The following is an 18,981-nucleotide window of genomic DNA, read 5'->3' on the forward strand; positions in this document are numbered from 1 at the left end:
CCCAGAACTTAGCATGAGCACGGCTGTCGTGTATTATCAACTGAGTAAATGTAAGAGACTTGAGAAGACAGACTTCAGGGGAAGAAAAGAAATGTCCTCCTCACTTTCAATAAAATAAGATAGTTCCATGAAGAAAGCTGTAGAAAGGAATATTCTGGAAACAGTGGGGGAAGAGCCCATCAAAGGGACTTTGCACATTTTTTGCCCCTGTTTTGAGGAATGTCTTTAAATGTACAATGTGATTTCTTTGCAACAGTATTAAAGAGGCATGACTGTGGAAACGAAACCACTGAGCCCTCGGGATGCCCAAACTGGGCTCTTAGTCAGAGACAAAGTATTTCCAGCCTGTGGCTCATTTGAAAGCTTTCCTTCCCCTGAGCTGCTGAGGCCTGGGGATTCCCTACTGGAGCTGGGAGATAAAGCAGCTCTAGCCAGAGGGTAGCATGGGAAACTCTCTTTGCTCTAGCATTTGTAAAGCTCAGAAAACAAGGAAGAGAGAGAGAGAGGAGGGAGAGGAGGAAGAGGAGGAGGAGGAAGAAGAAGAGGAAGAGGAGGGGGAAAGAGAAGGAAGAAGAAGAGGAAGAGGAGGAAGAGGGAAGAGAAGAAAAATGGGAAGAGGAGGAGGGACGAGAAGAAGGAATTCCCTCTTTTGTTTCTCTGATTCATTTGTTGTCCCTTGACATAACAAGATCACCTGAGCTCCCTTTAGACTCTCTGAAGAAGCTGCTGCTGGTGGTCTACCGAATACCCCTTTTCTCCTTTTTCCTTATAAACTGCTACAATTTTATGTGGGCAGCACATGCTCAGCCAGAAGACTACCTTTCCTAGACTTACTTACAGATAGGAGTGGGCAGTGAAACGTAAGTAGAAGTCACTGGTGCGGTTTCCAGAAAGACTCATCAGGAGGTACTTTTGAGGAGGTTTCCCTTCTTCCTCCTTCATGCTGCCTAGAACACAGATGTGAAGGCTGCACTGAAGCAGCCACGTTGGGACATGGAGGTGACTTTGAGAATGGAAGCCAAGACCTAAGACTAGTGAAACAGAAAGAGAGAAGGACCCAAATCCCTGATAATTTGGAACTGCTCTGCCATCCCTGAGCCGCCTAACCGCAGGCTTATTTTATGAGAGAGGAAGCTGACTTTTATCTTGCTTAAGTGATCTTGCATTATTTGAGATTTCTGTTGTATGCAGGTTCAAGTATTCCTAAATGACAAGGACTCTTCAAGGCATTTCCCAATATGCCCATCTTTACAACCTCTTTTCTGCTTATTGAGATTCGGCTGGAGTGGCATCTCTGCCATGGCACTTTCTCTGGCTGCTCCTGATCCCTCACTCTCTTTCCTTAAGTTCCATTTAACATTCTGAATATCTGGTCTTCCCAAGGATTGTGAGCAGGAGTGCTTGAGTCAAAATAGCAGTAAAAATGACCCACTTTTCCTTCACATATCAACATATTGCCGTGTATTCAGTGGGTTCTCAGTACATCCTAATTAAATTGAAACTGAGGATTATTACTTGTCATACCCTGAAGAATTATATTTGAGGGCCAAAATTAAATGTGCATATTTCTCATAAAGGAAAATGGATTTTTTTTTTCCTGATTGTTTTTTCACTTTAGTCATTGAGACAATGTGGAAGCAGGTACAAAGAACAGAATACTTGGGCTAGAGGAATGCTGGAGGTCAGGGTTAACCTGTCAGGGAAAAACAAATTTGGCCTCATAGTGACTAAGAAAAAAGGAGAAATGAGGTGAGCAGGGCACCATGGAAGGCTCAAAGGGCTCTGTGCAGTGTTTCCAGTAACCTGAGAGGAGCAGAAGACCTGGAATCAAAACATTTAACGGGAAATAACGCCTTGATCATCTTGAACAGAAATAAAATGAAAACTTAACTAATTCTGCTAGAGAGGGGGATGAAATAAGAAAAAAGTTTAAAGATTCTGTAAAACACACATTTTTTTTTAAAAGAAAAGAACCAAAGACAAACAAACTCTGCTGCTTTAAGTTCTCCTAGGAAGAAATATTTAAAAACCGCTATTGATGGCCCAGCTAGGGAACTCTGCTGAACTGGACAAGGGGAGAAGACAGGCAAGTAGCTCTTTCAGAGGGCATGCAGAAGATTCAAGAGCGAGAGGTCACACATCTTCCCATCTGGTTGTCTCGCTGGAGGACAGTCTGGCTGATGTGTGTAAGCCTCAGAATCAGCAGAGGGTTTGGAGGGAGCTCAGAGGAGGACCTTACCTGTGGATGCCTTGACCCGTGCGGGCTTGCTCTTGTGCCTGCCCTTCTCTGCTGTGAGGAGGATGGTGTATTCCTGCCCGGGCTCCAGACCTCTCAGGATGTAGGAGGTAGCGTTTCTGGGCAGCTGCACCTCCACTGGCTGGCCCGAGGGCAGACCGTAGTTGAGGCGGTAACGGTCAAACTTGGCCAACGGCGTCCTCCAGAGCAGGGTCAGGCTGCTCTCCTTAAGCTCAGAAACCCGAAAGTCCTTGGGCGGGTCCAAGTCTGGGAGGAAAAGAGAGGGAGGAGCATCCTTCAGGCTTCAGGGGAGACATGCTTCTGGGGCTGAAAGCTGGTTGTGGGCTACCACCCTAGGTCTGCCTACAACCCTTGGCTGTGTGGCTTCAGGCAGTTTAGTTACCTGTGTGAAATGCCATTGTTGTACATTACCTCACTGTATTTTTGAAAGGTTCAAAATAATATAGTGGTATATCCCTACCATGAAATGATACTCAATTGAAGGTATTTAAAAGGAACTGATTATTGACAGAAGACACAATTTGGTTGGATCTCAAGAGAATGATTTTGAGCAATAAAAGTCAATCTCTAAAGGTCGCATATTGTGTGACTCCGTATATGTAGCATTCTTGAAGTGGCAAAATTAGAGAGATGAAGAACAAACAGTGATTGCCAAGGTTGGCATGCAGGGGAGGGAGGCAGGTGCCTGTGGCTGTAGAAAAGTCTAGGAAGAGGGAGCCTCGTGATGGAACTATTTGGTGTCTTGGCTGTTGTGGTGGATTCCAAAATCTGTAAGTGACAAAATTGCATACAGCTAAACATAACACACACACCCAAATGCGTGTGTGTAAAACTGATAAAATCTGAATGAGATTGATAGATTGTGTTGATGCCAGTTTCTTAGTTGGGCTGGTGTTCTGTAGTTAACACAGAGGTTCCTACGGGGGGAAACTAGTAGATAAAGGGCATAGGTCTGTCTGTCTTACTTCTTTACAGCTGCATGTGAATCTACAATTACCTCCAAATAAAAAGATAAAAAAGAATATGTGGAGTTCCTCTCATTTCAGTGGAAATGAATCTGACTAGCATCCATGAGGATGCAGGTTTCATCCCTGGCTTTGCTCAGTGGGTTAAGGATCTGGCATTGCCATGAGCTGTGGTGTACGTTGAAGACGTGGCTCGGATCTGGCATTGTTGTGGCTGTGGCATAGGCCAGTGGCTACAGCTCCGATTCAACCCCTAGCCTGGGAATCTCCATGTGCCGCAGGAATGGCCCTCAAAAGACCAAAAAATAAATAAATAAAAAAGAATATGTGTAAGTGCTCAGCATAAAGAAGCCTAAGGAAGCATGATCTATGACCTCTTTGCACACCAGTCTCCCCTTGTCATCACAGTTCCTGGGGGAGATGAGGAGGCTGGTGGAGAGGCAGAGAGTTTTCCTTTTTACAAATTTTCCAGGAAAAAAAAAAAACTTGCAGAAAGAATCAGCATCTCAAATCATATAGTCCCTCAGCATCCTCACCCAGAGGCTGAGATGCAGGATACGGGCTGTAAGAGCAAAGACTGCCTTAAACTGTGCTCCTGCCCTTTATAATCTGTATGATGAAGACGTACAAGTTAAGTGTTTTCTAAGAGAAAATCCCCAAGATGTGTTGTGATGAGTCAGTGGTTTCTAAAAAAACTGAATTGGGTTATCAACTTTTAAAGTTTGTAGATCTTTTATAAAGTCTGGTTCGGATTTTGTGTAAAATAACCCCCTGTCCCTCTTTCTGCATAGAGAGTAACGTCAGCATCATTTGCATGGGGAGCGCTGATGCTACTTTTGAGTGTGGACACCTAGGCTGCATGACCCTGGAAGCCCCCTTTCCTCTGGGCATCTACTCTTTCTTTTCAAGAAGGCTTCCTGCCTCCTGGGTCCTGTCGTGTCAGCCTATGGCCAGCCCGGTGGTGGTGGGAATCAGGTGTGTCTCACCTGTGGCTGCGTTGATGGTGGCTGGGTCACTCTCCTTGTCCCCCTTCACAGCAGACACTCCAATCCCATATTCAGTTCCTGGCCTCAGACCTAAGAGAGAACATGCAGGTTGAGATTCAGTCCAAGATTGGATAGGCTGCTCTCGGAGGAGCATAAAACGGCCCCGAGCTAGTCTCTGAAGGCTACATTTTCTCAGTGTTTGGGTTGTCCCACAGGCTGACTCACTGATGCCCAAGGGAGAGGGGTTGCTGGTGCAAATGGGGACATCCCCCAGGGCCAGTTGGGCTGGGGATGCAGAGCTCACCTGTGAGTGTGGCCTTGGTTGTGGTTTGTGGGCTCCTGGGGACTTCAACCTCGGCGTGGTCACCTCCAGAGATGGGCGCGTACTTAATTCTGTAAGTGTCGGCGGCCGCCTTGCCGTTCCTCCACTCCAGGGTGATGCTGTTGTCTGTCTGGGAGATGCGGCGGAGATTCCTGGGGGCATCCAGGCCTGTTTGCAAGAGGAAGGGGCATTTGTATTAAAAGCACCAGACACCAGGAGAGCAGATGTCCTTGATACGTGAAAGGTTCCTGTCATTGCAGAGAAATGACAAAATTGCCAACACACCCCTCTGGATCAGTAGCTAATGCACAAATCTAAACAAATATGGCACATTTGACACTCACTATTAGAGTTTCTGATGCCTCAATCATTCATATTTTCCATCGCCAACTCTGTGCTTAATAAAAACTAGAACGAAACTTATAAATAAGCTCTATGAGTGTAAGAAGAGATTTGCTGTGTCCATCACTGGATTGCTTTCCTTTTTTTTTTTTTTTGTCTTTTCTTTTCTTCTCTTTTCTTTTCTTTTTTTTCTTATTAGGGCTGCATTTGTGGCATATGGAAGTTCCCAGGCTAGGAGTCGAATTGGAGCTGTAGCTGCTGGCCTGCGCCACAGCCATAGCAATGCAGGATCCGAGTCGAGTCTGCACCCTACACCTCAGCTCACAGCAACAATGGATCCTTAGTCCACTGAGTGAGCCCAGGGATCGAACCTGCGTCCTCCTGGATGTTAGTCAGATTCATTAACCTCTGAGCCACGATGAGAACTCCCATCACTGGATTTCTAATAACTCACAGGGAGCTTATGGAGCTCTGAACAAATATTTACTGAATGAACGATTGACACTTTAGTATTTTGAAAATAATGCCATAGGCTAAGAGGTTAGAAGGCTCCTTTGCCATTCATGTTTCCCATATACTACATTTTATTATGAAAATATTTATTTGAATTTTTGTTTAACCAAAATGCCTGAAAATGCCAGACCAGTATCTTCTATGTAGGCAAACATTTTTTCCTTTTGCCTTAAAAGGTTATTTGGGGTAATTTTTCCCCTTTGAATAATTAATCAATGGCTACGATACGTTAAAGTAAAACTTAAAGGGATGAAAGTCCCCTTTCCATTTTGTCTACATGCCAACAGGAGTGGGGATGGGAGTCTCACATCAGCCGGGCAGGCCCTTACCTGTTGTGAAGGTCTCTTTGGCAGGGTTGCTGGACATGTCGGCCCTACGGGAGATGAGCGACACCTCATACTCCGTGTCCGGCTTCAGGTTCCCGATGGAGTACTGGTTCTCCTCATGTGTGAGGTCGATGGTGGTGCGGTCGCCTGGCACGTCTTTGATCCCATACGTGAGCTCGATGCCGTCGATCTCGGCCAGGGGCTTGAACCAGGTGATCAGAGCGGTGGTGTCCGTGACATCTTTCGCTTCGATCTGGCTGGGGGCATCCAAACCTGTGACAGGCAGCAGACAGAGGGGTTTCAGAGATCCGCACCAGTGCTGGGGCTGAGCCTAGAGGGCTTGCAGCCATCCGGATCTGGGAGTGGACATTTAGGTGCACCTGACCTTGCCTTTATCTTTTGGAACCTCAATTTTCGAAATTATTCTGTTCGATAAGCTGTAAAAGAGGTGATGACAGCTACCTTGTAGGTTTTTTTTTTTTTTTTAATATTAAAGGAAATAACGCATGCAAAACATCTAGTGCTGAGCCTGCAACATAGTAGCTATATGATAAATGGTCGTGAGCAGCATCACCATCTCAAGCTGAAGAATCACACTTTGGAGCTACTTCATTTGAAAAACATTGACTTAGTCTCTCCCTCTCTCTGGTTTTTTTTTTCTTTTTTTTTTTCTTTTTTTTTTTTTTTGCTTTTCAGGGCTGCATGTGTGGCATATGGAAGTTCCCAGGCTAGGGGGAGAGTCAGAGCTACAGCTCCTGGCTTATGTCACAGCTACGGCAACACCAGATGCTTAGCCCACTGAACGAGGCCAGGAATAGAATCCAAATCCTCGTGAATACTAGTTGGATTCTTAACCCACTGAGCCACAATGGGAACTCCCTCTCAGATTTTTTAATTAGGCAAAACTCCCTAAGTGGTAACTTTTCCATCAGAATAATGGTGCAGACAACTGAGGCAACAACTATCTTGACAATGCATGGAAAGTTAGTGTTGACGAGCATAATTTAGGCAGGAAAGTCCATCTCAAGCCTTGCCCGTCTTAGAGTCCTCATCTTGGGTTTCCTCCTGCCCTGCTGCGCATCCCCCAGTTACCACCCTGTGTTTCCTGCTCTGACAGGTACTTCTCTTCCGAGAACATACCAGTTGTTTTCTCACCTCCTGGCCTCCACATTTGCTATTCCTTTGTTTCTTCTTCCTTAGATTGTTCCTCTCCCTCCAGAAGTCTCGTATGCATCCTTCAAGATCCTACTTAGAGGTCGCTTCCTAAGAAGAAGCCTCTTTAACCCTGTTGCAAACACATACTCCCTCCCCTACGGGTATAAAGTTTCAGTTTACAAGATAATTAAGTTCTAGAGATCTGCTGTACAGATTGTGCCTATAGTTGAACAATACTGTATTGTATGCTTAAAAGCGTGTTAAAAGAGGTTAGGTCTCAGGTTAAGTGTCCTTAGCAAAATTAAAAATAAGAGCTTCCTAAGACTGTACTTTTCTCACTATTCCATAACACATTTCTCTACGGTTTATTCAAACTGTATTATACAGTTTAGGTAGGGTCATTCATTCATTCAGAGAGTGGGGTCTGTGGCCTTTTTTAATCCCCAGCATAGCATCAGGCTTTGTCATTTTTGTCTCAACTCTTCTTTTTCTAATGATATAAACAATTTTAATGCATTAAAACATTGAACATTAAAACATATCAGGGATTCAGTAAGTCTAAAATTAAGATATTAAGGAGTTCACTTAATGTTTCTTCATTTTTAAAAACAGTAAAGTTTGATTTTCAGCACTGGTTGAGGAAACAGTATCAAATGAAATGAACTTGGTTTTACATAGGGAATGAGAAGAAGGAATTATTCACAGCTGATTGTGAGAAACCTGCAGAGTCTGTGTTTTAAACTCTAGGTGTTGATACATCAGTCCCAGCTTACAGATGATGAAGCCATAAATGCACAATGATAATGATGCTGCAATTCAAAGGTGAAGCCTCCTGGCCCGTGTCCTTAAAGGTGCTAGGAAATTCCAGAACCATACCTACTACCTCTCTTAACAGCCTTTTCATTAAAGAACTTGAAGTTCAGGAGTTCCCGTTGTGGCTCAGCAGAAACGAATCTGACTAGGAACCATGAGGTTGCAGGTTCGATCCCTGGCCTTGCTCAGTGGGTTAAGGATCTGGCATTGCTGTGAGCTGTGGCGTAGGCACAGATGGGGTTCGGATCCCACATTACTGTGGCTCTGGTGTAGGCCAGCAGCCGTAGCTCCAATTTGACCCCTAGCCTAGAAACCTCCATATGCCCTAGGTGCAGCCCTAAAAAGACAAAAAAAAAAAAAAAAAGAAGAAGAAGAACTTGGGTTTCAGTTGAGGACAAAGATCTTCCCTTAGATTCTGAGCCCTTCAGTAGAGGAGGTTCACATTGCCTAGTGCTTACCATGTGCCAAGCACAGTGCTTTGTCATTTTAATCTTAACTCTCATGACAATCCCGTCAGAAGATACTATGAACTCAGTTTCCAGCTGGTGGGTCTGAGGCTTAAAGAAGTAGATCTACCCAGGATGATAGTGAGTGGTGAAGCAGGAATTCAAACTCAGGACTGTCTGGATCCAAAGCCCATGCCCTTCATCCTTTAAATGGGGGCCCTCTGGAAAACACTGACATGCCAGAAATGGTTGTCATACAGTCTCTCTGTAGAATTAAGAGGGAAGAAGCTAAAAATGAAAACTTTTAGGTCCTTTAAAACCTGGAAAAAGTTCAGGTATCAGCAAAATAAACAGGTCAGTATCTGCCTCTCAATGTTGATATTTATATGATTATGAAATTTCAAATGCTGGGATGTTTTTCTTGCAAGAAGAAGAAAATAAAGCAGCCAGTCCCCAAATTTAGATTAAAAAGAAAAGGGTAGATGAAAGAAATGTCTTTTGTATTTTCTGGGTGCCGTCTCTATAGCAAGTAAGTATTTGCTTGATCTTTTCTATGCCTTTCTGGTGATCTGACAATTTTTTCTTGTTGGTACCCGCCTTCTACCTACCACAGTGGGATGTTGTCAGGATGATGAAAAACACTTGCTTATAAAAAAGACAGTCTTATGAATTGGATCTGAGTTAAGCAGAATGTGCAAATAATTAAATGCAAGATGTTCTTTCTTGTCATTAGTCAACAGATGTAACTTTTCTGATAACCCCCTGCTAAGAAGATTCCTTAAACAGTTGGCACATATGCTATCTTGAAGAAGATAAAGAGATTTCTCCAAATGTCAGCGTAAAATAATCTTATTTATTTATAAAAATTTGATTTTTGATAGGACAACTCCAAACTCAGGATTTTCCTCCCACCAAATGATCCAGCAGTGCCAAATCCTACTCTAGCCCCAACAAGTCTAATATCTTTAGTACAGACTGACATTTTTTTAAGGTTTCCACTGAGGACATGGAATCAACAGTCTACATAACCCAGTGCCTGCTCGGTGTCACTGGTAATGGGGTTAAAGTTATAAAACTAAACCCAGGCCGAAAATTCTGGCCTCGATTGTATTAACCATATGGTGTTAGTTAAACTGATTAAGTTTCTCTAAGTCCTAGTTTCTACTCTCGAAAAATGATAGCACTAATATTTGCCCTACCTTTTTCGTAGGACTGGGTACTAATATTAAATCAGATGTGTATTAAGTCAGATGGTAGATTATTTGCTGTGGTCTCATTTATTTTCTTGTATCTGTGCCCTTTTGAAATGTCACTTGGAAGCTTCTCTCATAAAGAGATGAATCTGTTTCCTGACCCTGTAAATCTGGACTGGCTTGAGACCTGCTCTGAAAGAAGTGACAGTGCCGATTATGAGCCGATTATGAGCTTGCTCAGCTACCATGAGATCAGCCCCAGCTAGCCTGTTGGAGGCTGAGGGACCATGCTGGGGAGAAGGGCACCACCCTGCCTGAGACCATGCATGCTCAGCCTCACACACAGGTGCCTAAGAGAGTCTAGAACAGAAACGTTGTCCAACCCCAAATCACCAATCTGCAACAGCATCATTTTAAGCCACTAAGTTTGGGGCTTGTTTTTTATGTAGCAACAGTAATTGATACAGATGCTCTGTAAGAAGGCATGCTATCAACCAGAGGTGCTTTGCGGTACAGTCAGCTTTGTCCTTGTGGCAGTGGTATTAAAGGCGGTACTCACGAGTGGTGGTCACCCTCTTCAGGCCGGGGCCCCGGGTGTTGTTTTTCACGATGTGCAGAGATATCTCATACTCTTGCCCAGGAGCGAGGCCAGTTTGCCGGTATGTGGTCTCTGGCCTCCGCAGGCTTTTGGTGATTTCTCCCTCATCTTCTTTATTCTAAAAGATAGAAACACTACGTAAGACCTAAGGAGGTGCTCACCCCTTCGTTTATGTGATTCATTCATTCTGCCTCCATTCCTTCCTCTGTCATTCTTTCGTCTATTCATGAGGCTCTTCCTAAGCCTCCGATCACTGTGGTAGGTGCTGAGGATACAGAGACGATAAAGACATTTCTCACATTGGTTTCTCCCTCCCATAGAGCCCTCTAGTCACCCCCTTGACACTCAAGTCAAATGACAGGTAAGAGAATCAAAAGGACTCTGGAGCCGCAAGACCAGTCCTTCCTCTCATAGATGAAGAAGCCGTCAACACAGTAGTCAGGTGATTGTCCCATAGTAATACAGCTGGGAAGTGGCAGAGCGCATCTTTGAACTTGAGGACCTGCTTTCCCATCTCCCATGTGCTTTTAAGGACACAGAGAAAGGATATTCACGAGACAGAGACCATTTCTTATCTTCTTCGCCTCTGAGTAGAGATTTGCAAGACCATAACAAGTTGGACTCTAGAGATGACTTGCCGTCTATTTATCTAGGCTCTCAGCCCTAAGTGCCATGCTTACTGATATTTAAGGACAGCTTAAAATATATGCAGACACACAGGAACTGATCAGAGCCTCACCACCACCAAAAGCTAAGGCAGTGGAGTTGCTGTAGAAGCCTGCAGAGCCCCGTGCCCATCTTTCAGGTTCTCGTGGTCCACTCCCCCCGCTCCATTGTGCTCCATACCATATTCCGGAAGATGATCTCCCACGTTTCGAAAGCAATGTCCAGAGGATCCCACTCCACTTCCACAGATGTCTCTTTGATGGACTTGAATTTTAAACCTTCAGGTGTAGGCAGGTCTGTCAAGAAGAGCATAGGCAGGCAGTGAGGATGACGATGTGTGTGATGGGAGGGTGGACGGATAGGATGCCGCTAACCCCCACCTGGCTGGTCGTCAGAGCTGGAGTCTATTTAAGGGTTCTTCTTGGATGCTGTCTACTGTGAGCCAGTATGGAAATTAAGATAAGGACCAACCATATGATGCATATTGGCATGTTCATATGCTTAAACCTAATATAAGCACAGACTTTGGAATCAGACAGAGGGGTTACAATATAAGCTCCGTCATTACGACGTTTGTATGCTTGGTTGAGTTGAACAAAATGTCCTCACCCAAGAGAAGAAGGTAAGTATGCCTTCCCTTTGGGAATGTTTTGAGACTGAATAATATATCCCATGGAGACCGCCTGGCAGGAAGCACAAGATTAGTCAAAAGCAGCCAATGTGACTATTGCCAAGGCAAAAAAGGACCAATTTCTAGCCACAGCTTGCTTTTCAGGAGTAGAGGTAGTTATTCTGATGTCAGACTCTTAAAGGAATAACTTGAACCCTAATATTTCTACTTTTGTATTTTTAAAATATATTGACGGGGAGCACATCAGAAAGGTGGTAGTAGAATCGAGTACTTAACTGCCAGGGTTCAAATTCCATCTCTACCACTTGGTAACTGTGATCTGGGATGGGATGCCTAAAAATGCAGAGTGTCAGTGTCCTCCTCTGTAAAATGGGTTAATAACAGCTCCTGTCTTATAGGGCGATTGTGAGTTAAACGAGTTAGTATGAGCTTAAGTGGATGCCAGGTTTTAATCAGAGTAACTATATCAAGATGGCTATGGAGCTATGGGGGCAAGGGTGAGGCAGTAACTCGTGGGGGTTGGAGGGTTATGCCCTGGACAGGAAGAAGGCCTTGGTGCTGCCCAGAGGGGTTCTGCCCACTCACAAGTGGCCACCCTGGCGCTGACAGGAATGCTCTTCTTGTTCTCCAATATGGCAAACACACGGATGAAGTACTCCACACCAGGCTCTAACTCCCGGATGGTGGTGGACGTCTGGTCTCCAGGGACTCTGAACTGCATTTCCAGGCCATCCTCATGGGTGGGCGTGTACACAATGAGGTACTCTGTGACCCGCATCTCATTGTCCCAGGCCAGGTTTACGGTTTCTTCCGTCACCTCTGTCACGATGAGGTCTTTGGGAGGAGACACTGGCAGGAATAAGGAAGGACAGTTTGGGTCAGATGGTGTCAGTAATGCACTCTATGAATTCTCTCTCGGTTTATTCCCCTGGACCCTGTCTCTTCCACTGCCAGTCACAGAGGTCTGCAATCCAGCTTCCGTTTGCTAACATGCAGACTCTTCAGGGACCCCCTGCTATGACCCACCTTCAAAACCTTTGGTAGCTGTCCCTTGCCTTCAGGCTAAAGTTCCAAGTCTGCAGTGTGGCCTTCAGGGATCTTTGTGAACTGGCCCCTCCGACTTCTCCGCTCTCTGGACCTTAGCTCAGGTTCAGGCCATTTGTATGGCCCAGAGCAGCTTGAGCTTGGCTTTCTGCTCTGAACTTCAATCCTTAGCACTGGAAGGGTATTCTGGGCTCATAAGGTCCAACTCTGTCCTTTTCTAGAGGTGAGTGAGGCAGAGGGACTTGTCCACCTTTCTTAACCTCATCAGATTTGGAACTCACATCTCCTCCCGGCCAGGCTGGTGTTTCTTCCAACCAGGCCTCCCTGGCTTGGGCCATACCCAACCCAGCCCTATATATATTCTTATGTACCAAAGGCAGAAGTCTTCTGCTACGACAAGTGTATCAGGGTGGATGAAGGAAGTACAAAGAAGTCCCTCATTAAACAGTATCATTGGCTTTTGTTGTGTTTTCACTAGACCAGTGTTTACTGAGCACTACCTGAATCCATACCCTGTGCTAACTGCTGGGATAATGCTCCTTTAAGGCACCCACAGCCCTTGGGCTCAAAGACAGCAACAAAAAGATGATTTAAGAAATGGGTCTGCCTCACAGGTGATCAGCATTTTGTCTTCAGCTGAGTGTGCATTTAAAATGATTTTAAGTAGTCTCACTGTCCATTCAATTTAGCTGAATTTTTACTTCCATCCAAATAGAGGGACTTAGTTTATTATTGGTTCAGGGTCAATGGGGAGTAGGAAAGAAGGCTGATGTTTAGTAAAAGGGAGGTGATCATTTCATCTGCCTTGTTGTGGGCACTGGGTGTGAAATTCAGTGTAGAAGAGTTAGGCAGATTCAGATACCAGTTCTGGGATGCAGGAGTTGTGTGTCCTTGAGACAATTGCATAACCTCACTGAGCGTGTGAGCCCTCAGATGGGTAACTCTGTAACAGCTGAATGATCAGGACCCCTTCAGGGATTCAGAATACTGTGTGTTTGGTGTAACACAGAGTTCTTTCTCTGGCACATGCCAACGAAATCATGGCCATCGTCAAGTTAGCTGGAACCCTGGTACTCACCCTGGGAGCAGTCTTCTCCGCTGTAGCCCTCGTTGCAGATGCAGCGGCCAGAGACACACTGCCCCCAGTTGCTGCAGTCGTTGGGGCAGGAGCGCTGCCCACAGTCCAGCCCTGTGAAGCCCTCGTGGCACACGCACTGGCCGTCCACGCAGCGGCCCTGGCCGTGGCAGTCGCCAGGACACCTTCGCTGCCCGCAGTCTTTGCCCGTGAAGCCCTCGTGGCACACACACTGGCCGTTCACACAGCGGCCCCGGCCGTGGCAGTCGCTGGGGCAGGCGAGATCTGCGCAGTCGGGGCCGGCGAAGCCGTGCTCACACACGCACCGCCCATCCACGCAGTGGCCCCGCTGGCTGCAGTCCCCAGGGCAGCGCAGCTCGCGGCAGTCCTCCCCCGTGTAGCCGTCATCACAGACGCACATGCCGTTCACGCAGCGCCCATGCTGGTGACAGTCATGGGGGCAGCTCATTTCGCTGCAGTCGTAGCCCTGGAAGCCGTGCTCGCACTCGCACCGTCCCTGCACGCAGCGGCCGCGGCCGTGACAGTCGTTGGGGCAGCGCAGCTGGCTGCAGTCTTCCCCGGTGCGGCCCTCGTCGCACACGCACTGCCCGTTGACGCAGCGCCCGTGGCCGCTGCAGCCCCCGGGACAGCGGAGCTCACCGCAGTCCTCACCCTCGAAGCCGTCGTCGCACTCGCAGCGCCCGTCCAGGCAGCGGCCGCGGTTGTGACAGTCAGAGGGACAGCGCCTCTCGCTGCAGTCCGCCCCGGCGAAGCCCTCATCACACACGCACTGGCCCTCCTCGCAGCGGCCACGGCCACGGCAGCCGTGGGGGCAGGCGAGCCGGCCGCAGTCCTCGCCCTCGAAGCCCTCGTCGCAGTAGCAGGTGCCGTTGATGCAGCGGCCACGGTCGAAGCAGTCTTTGGGGCAGATGAGCTCACCGCAGTCCTCGCCCGTGAAGCCTTCGTCGCACACGCACTCATTCTCCACGCAGCGTCCACGGCCGTGGCAGTTGTGGAGACACAGGGGCTCATTGCAGTCCTCGCCGGCAAAGCCTTCCTGGCACACGCACCGGCCGTCCACGCACCGGCCGTGCTCCTCGCTGCAGGGCACCCGGCAGGTCTCTCGGCTGCAGTCCACTCCTGAGTAGCCTTCAAAGCAGACGCAGACGCCGTTCACGCACTTGCCCTGGTCATTGCAGTCGCTGGGACAGGCCAGCTGGCTGCAATCTTCCCCAGTGAAGCCCTCATTGCACACACACTGCCCATCCACGCACTGGCCTCGAAGGTGACAGTTGCTTGGACATTCTGGCTCAGAGCAGTTGGGGCCTTTCCAGCCAGGTTCACACACACAGCCACATCCTTCAGTGCTGAAGTTGCCCCGGCCACTGCAGAAGGGCCTGGTGTCCAGGCGGCCTGCAAGGAAGAGAACAGAGGCCCTCTGCTGAGCCCAAGTGGCTTGATTTCCTGGTTTCTACCCACAAAACCCAGATTCAAATTCAACCAGAGCAGGGTTGCACCTCTAGGCCCCATCTGGCTTAAAAAACACTTCCTTATTGTGTGAAGTCAGATGGGGCTCACATCCAGTAACACTATGTAGGAATTCTTAACCTGTACTGTCTGAAACTGTAGGTTCATATGCAAATTCTGTGTGTGTGTGTGTGTGTGTGTGTGTGTGTGTGTGTGTGCGCGCGTGTGCGCCCCCGCATGAACGCACGTGCCTAGTGTTCTCACCCCTGGGCAGAGGACGCATAGTTTTCCTTAAGTTTTTAAGTATTCTGGTGACCCCAAGATTGCAAATCATTGCCTTTGCAATGCATTATGCCAGGCTGTGTGGTTACTTCTATACCCAGCTAAAGTCAGGCATACAGGAGACTAAATGCTGCACCAAGAAATAGTTGTTGAACTGAACTCAATTCTGACTCCTTGACTCAATAGCTATCGTGCATTTGGGAAAAGATTTAGACCCTCCAGAGCCAAGTTTTTTCATTGGTCATGTGGGACCAATGGCCTGCTTCTCTGGGTGTATCAGGATTAAGTGGTGACATTAGGAACCCACTGCTCTGCTTACTATGATTTCCTCTCCCAGAGCGTTTGGGGTTGATTAAGTTGGTATATGTGTTTATGTGACCAAAACTTTCTGAATGTCCTGTAACTGAAATGAGGTGGCTAAGGAGGTGGCTTTCTGATTCTTTCAGGACAACTTTCAGTTTGGCTCAGCCCCCACAAAGCTCTGTCTTTCCTTCTATCCTGAGAGCTTCGGTGGTGGGCAGATCTGAGGAATACTTGGTTGGGGCTGATGTGGTGACTCCGGCTCTTTGAAGTCTCTATAATGTCTTGGCTCAACTTGCAGCAATGGCTGGTGTGGTCTCCATGGAGCCAAGGAGAAGAAACAAACAAAACTCACTCTGTTTTCTTTCTGTCTAAACAGAGTTGAATTAATATGCTTTGCCTTCTTCCTGACAGCAGGAAGGAAGTCAATTTTCAAAAAAGTTGGCTTGACAATTGAGAATCTAAACTGATGTTGTCTAATATGTTAGCCACTAGACACATGTGGTTTCTAAACAGGTAAATTGTGGATAGTCTAAATTGAGATGTGCCCTAAGTGTGAATTGTTTACACACTGGATGGCTTTCAAACACTTAGCACGAAAGAAGAGAATATGAAATATTCATTAGTAATTTTTGTATTGATTCCAAGCTGAAATATTATTCAGTTGCATTGTGTTAAATAAGATAGATGATTAAAATCATCTTTATCTGTTCCTTTTTGCTTCATTAATGTGACTATTGGAAAAGCTAAGATTATGTATAAGGTTTATATTATAGTTCTAGTGGACACCACTGCATTAACCAGTTATTTCAACTCATTCTTTAGCATAGTCTTATTGTGAAACTCCCATCTGCGTTTCACCAGGGAATTGGCAGAAGCAGGAGATAAACTAAATTGTGCATAAAGAAAACCTTTTTTTTTTTTTTTTTTTTGCCCAGAAACCAAAAGCATGTTCTACAGTAGTCTCCACTTATGGTAATTAGGGCTGCTCTTGAAATAATTTGTCAAAATACTTTCTAGTATTTTTTTTTTTTCTGAGTGGCAGAGCTAGAGATTTTCCTCTCTGATTTGAAGCTGTTGAAATCCCTGTAACTTTACCAACTTTAGGGAATGGAGATGAAGACAAAACTCCAGAGTGGCAAAATGCCCTTAAAAGGGATGCACTGGGGCCGGGATATCACAGGGACAGAGTGAGCTCTGGAGACACACAGGCACCTTCAAAGCTCCTGTCTCCCATCACTCTTTGTGCCGTTTTGTGCCACTTGCTTAACCTCTTTGAGTCTCATTTCTTAGATCTACAGAATGGGGATATTAAGCCTTATCTCAGAGGGTTGTTGGGGGGATTAAATGAGATGGTAAATTACAGTGCCTGGTACATAAAGGGGCTCCGTTCATATTGTGACCATCTTTGTTACTGCCATTAAAGTGGAACTTTTTTTTTCTGTTTCCTACAGACTCTTATCACCATGGCAGCACTGTAAATTTGCAAGAACACCGGGGTGTGGGATACTGTAGTTTAAACCCGAAATTGGCCACTTGTGGCTGGACCTGGAGGAATCCCAGCCTCCTTCTGGGTCCCTGTTTGTCCAGTGAGGTGATAAAAGCCACATCACTACCTTTCAGAGAGTGATCTCTGGGTGAGGATTTCAGAATACATTCGTGGGGTTTGGGGGGTAGAGAATGGGTAGATTTCATCGTCAAGCAACTTTTAGAAACTAGCATTAAAGTAAAATAGGGCTTTTCAAACCACAACTTCTCAGAGGCCTGAAAATGACTCTTAAGAAACATTTGTCTGGAGTTCCCGTTGTGGCACAGCGGAAATGAACCTGACTAGGAACCATGAGGTTGTGGGTTCGATCCCTGGCCTCTCTCAGTAGGTTAAGGATCTGGCGTTGCCGTGTAGGTCGCAGATGCAGCTCGGATCTGGTGTTGCTCCGTCTCTGGCGTAGGCCAGCAGCTACAGCTCCGATTAGACCCCTAGCCTGGGAATCTCCATATGCCACTGGTGTGGCCCTAAAAGAACAAAAAGACAAAAAAGAAAAAAAGAAAGAAACATTTGTCACCCAGGACTCTCCAAGAGCAGGATAATAACTGGGCACCTCCTCCAGTTATTAGTCCATCAAAATCTCTTTTGAATGAACACCTTGGAGGTTAGTTCTCCAGGGCACCCACTCTGGACACAGCCTTGGGTGCCTGCCCTGCTCATCGTTCCTCCCATCTGTACAGGGCGGGGCTGGGCCAGGTGCCGGCTCCTACCTTCGGCAGGCTGGAGGCAGCAGCCTGCACCCGAGGTGCACTGCTCCCGCAGGGAAGACACCAGGTTCTCCAGCTCCTCCAGTCTGCTCAGAAGCTCCTTGACATCCGGTGCGGCGGCACAACCACAGGCCCGGCGGGGGATGTTGATGCGATGTGTGAAGACGATCTGGTTTTCCCCATCCACTGTGTGCTCCTGGACGCTTTCGCTGGGCTCTGACGGCGCGGCCAAGTCTTTGTCCCCGCTGGCTGATTCCAGATCCACCGAGCACTGGGACCCCACGGGCAGCTTGATGTTGTAGACATGATTAAACACCACCGGCTGGCTTTCCTCTGGGAGGGTGACATTTACCCCCGTCTGTCGCTTGTGTCGGATGACCTTCTTGAGGACGCCGCCTTGGGCAGGGAGGGCGAGCGAAGCCAGGAAGGTGCCCACCAGCAGCCGAGTCATGACCCCCATGGTGGAGGAGGGTTTGGCTGAATGTTCCCAGGGGGTCTGTGTCCTAGGGTGTCTCACTCTTAGGCAGAATTGGGGATTTGGAAATGGGGAGTAGAATCCAAACCAGTTGTTCCCGGTCTTCTTGAAGAAATCCTCTTCTGTGAGTAAAGAAAGGAAAACAGCAAGCTTGTCAGTATTTACTGCTAACTGAATCGACTGAATATCTGCACTTCCAAGTGAATTTTGATTTTGTATCTCCTATGTTTGAAGGTCTCCTGATATTCCCTCAGTAGTCACTGCAGTGTGGGTATAAAATGGTCTCTGAAAGAATTTTGCAATCTCCAAGGGAGGCTTTTACTCATTCTTCAACATTTGCAAATACAGGAAGACAACAGAAAAGGCAAAACCTTGGAGTAAGACAGATGGCCTGTGGGTTTGGATCTCAGCTCCAGCTCTGGGCCTTTGGATTAGTTACATAAAGTTCATTTGTCTTATTTCACTCCTGTACAATGCGGATCATAATGTCAGGGTTAAAGTAATGATGTGAGTGAAAACATGAAGGAGCCATCCTTCATCCATTCATGAATCCCTTTAGCATCTAGTGGATGAGCGCACTGAGTGAGTCATTTCAGGGCTCCGAAGGCCATAGTCCCACAGAAGCCCAGCGAGTCCTCCCTCTTATTATCGGCCCTCTGATCTGTGATTAATACCATCTGCGGGTTCTCCTCTGCTATGGGAGGCAGAGGTTCAAATGAAAAACTTAAGAGGGCAAACTGACTTTTTATTCTAGCCGAACATCTTATATGGCTGTTGGAATAGTATTCCACCTCTTCGAACCTCAGTTTCTCTTCCTTTTGATTTATTTCTAAAAATGTAAAAGGTCAGATTTTTAGAAGACCCTGATGGAA

At 46.7% G+C, this 18,981-nt stretch overlaps 1 protein-coding gene and 1 long non-coding RNA gene across 2 annotated transcripts in view; one reads left to right on the forward strand and one right to left on the reverse strand.

The window, feature by feature from the left end:
- The window catches only part of TNC (tenascin C), a 96,971-nt gene that overhangs the window by 49,724 nt on the left and 28,266 nt on the right, over positions 1 to 18,981 (reverse strand). Inside the window, 9 exon segments of the mRNA NM_214230.2 lie at positions 2,240 to 2,503; positions 4,209 to 4,298; positions 4,513 to 4,698; positions 5,715 to 5,984; positions 9,878 to 10,034; positions 10,763 to 10,878; positions 11,799 to 12,062; positions 13,336 to 14,745; positions 17,638 to 18,231. Of these exon segments, the coding sequence (NP_999395.2) occupies positions 2,240 to 2,503; positions 4,209 to 4,298; positions 4,513 to 4,698; positions 5,715 to 5,984; positions 9,878 to 10,034; positions 10,763 to 10,878; positions 11,799 to 12,062; positions 13,336 to 14,745; positions 17,638 to 18,094 (3,214 nt within the window). The 5' untranslated portion in view covers positions 18,095 to 18,231.
- Positions 1 to 18,981, forward strand: part of LOC102161373 (uncharacterized) — a 358,117-nt gene that overhangs the window by 27,993 nt on the left and 311,143 nt on the right. The window lies entirely within an intron of this gene.

Source organism: Sus scrofa, chromosome 1 (genome assembly GCF_054392235.1).
Source record: "Sus scrofa isolate SSC_HxYL_T2T_F1_AM1 chromosome 1, Sscrofa_HxYL_maternal_Yorkshire_Landrace_v2.0, whole genome shotgun sequence".
In the NCBI taxonomy this organism is placed as follows: Eukaryota; Metazoa; Chordata; class Mammalia; order Artiodactyla; family Suidae; genus Sus; species Sus scrofa.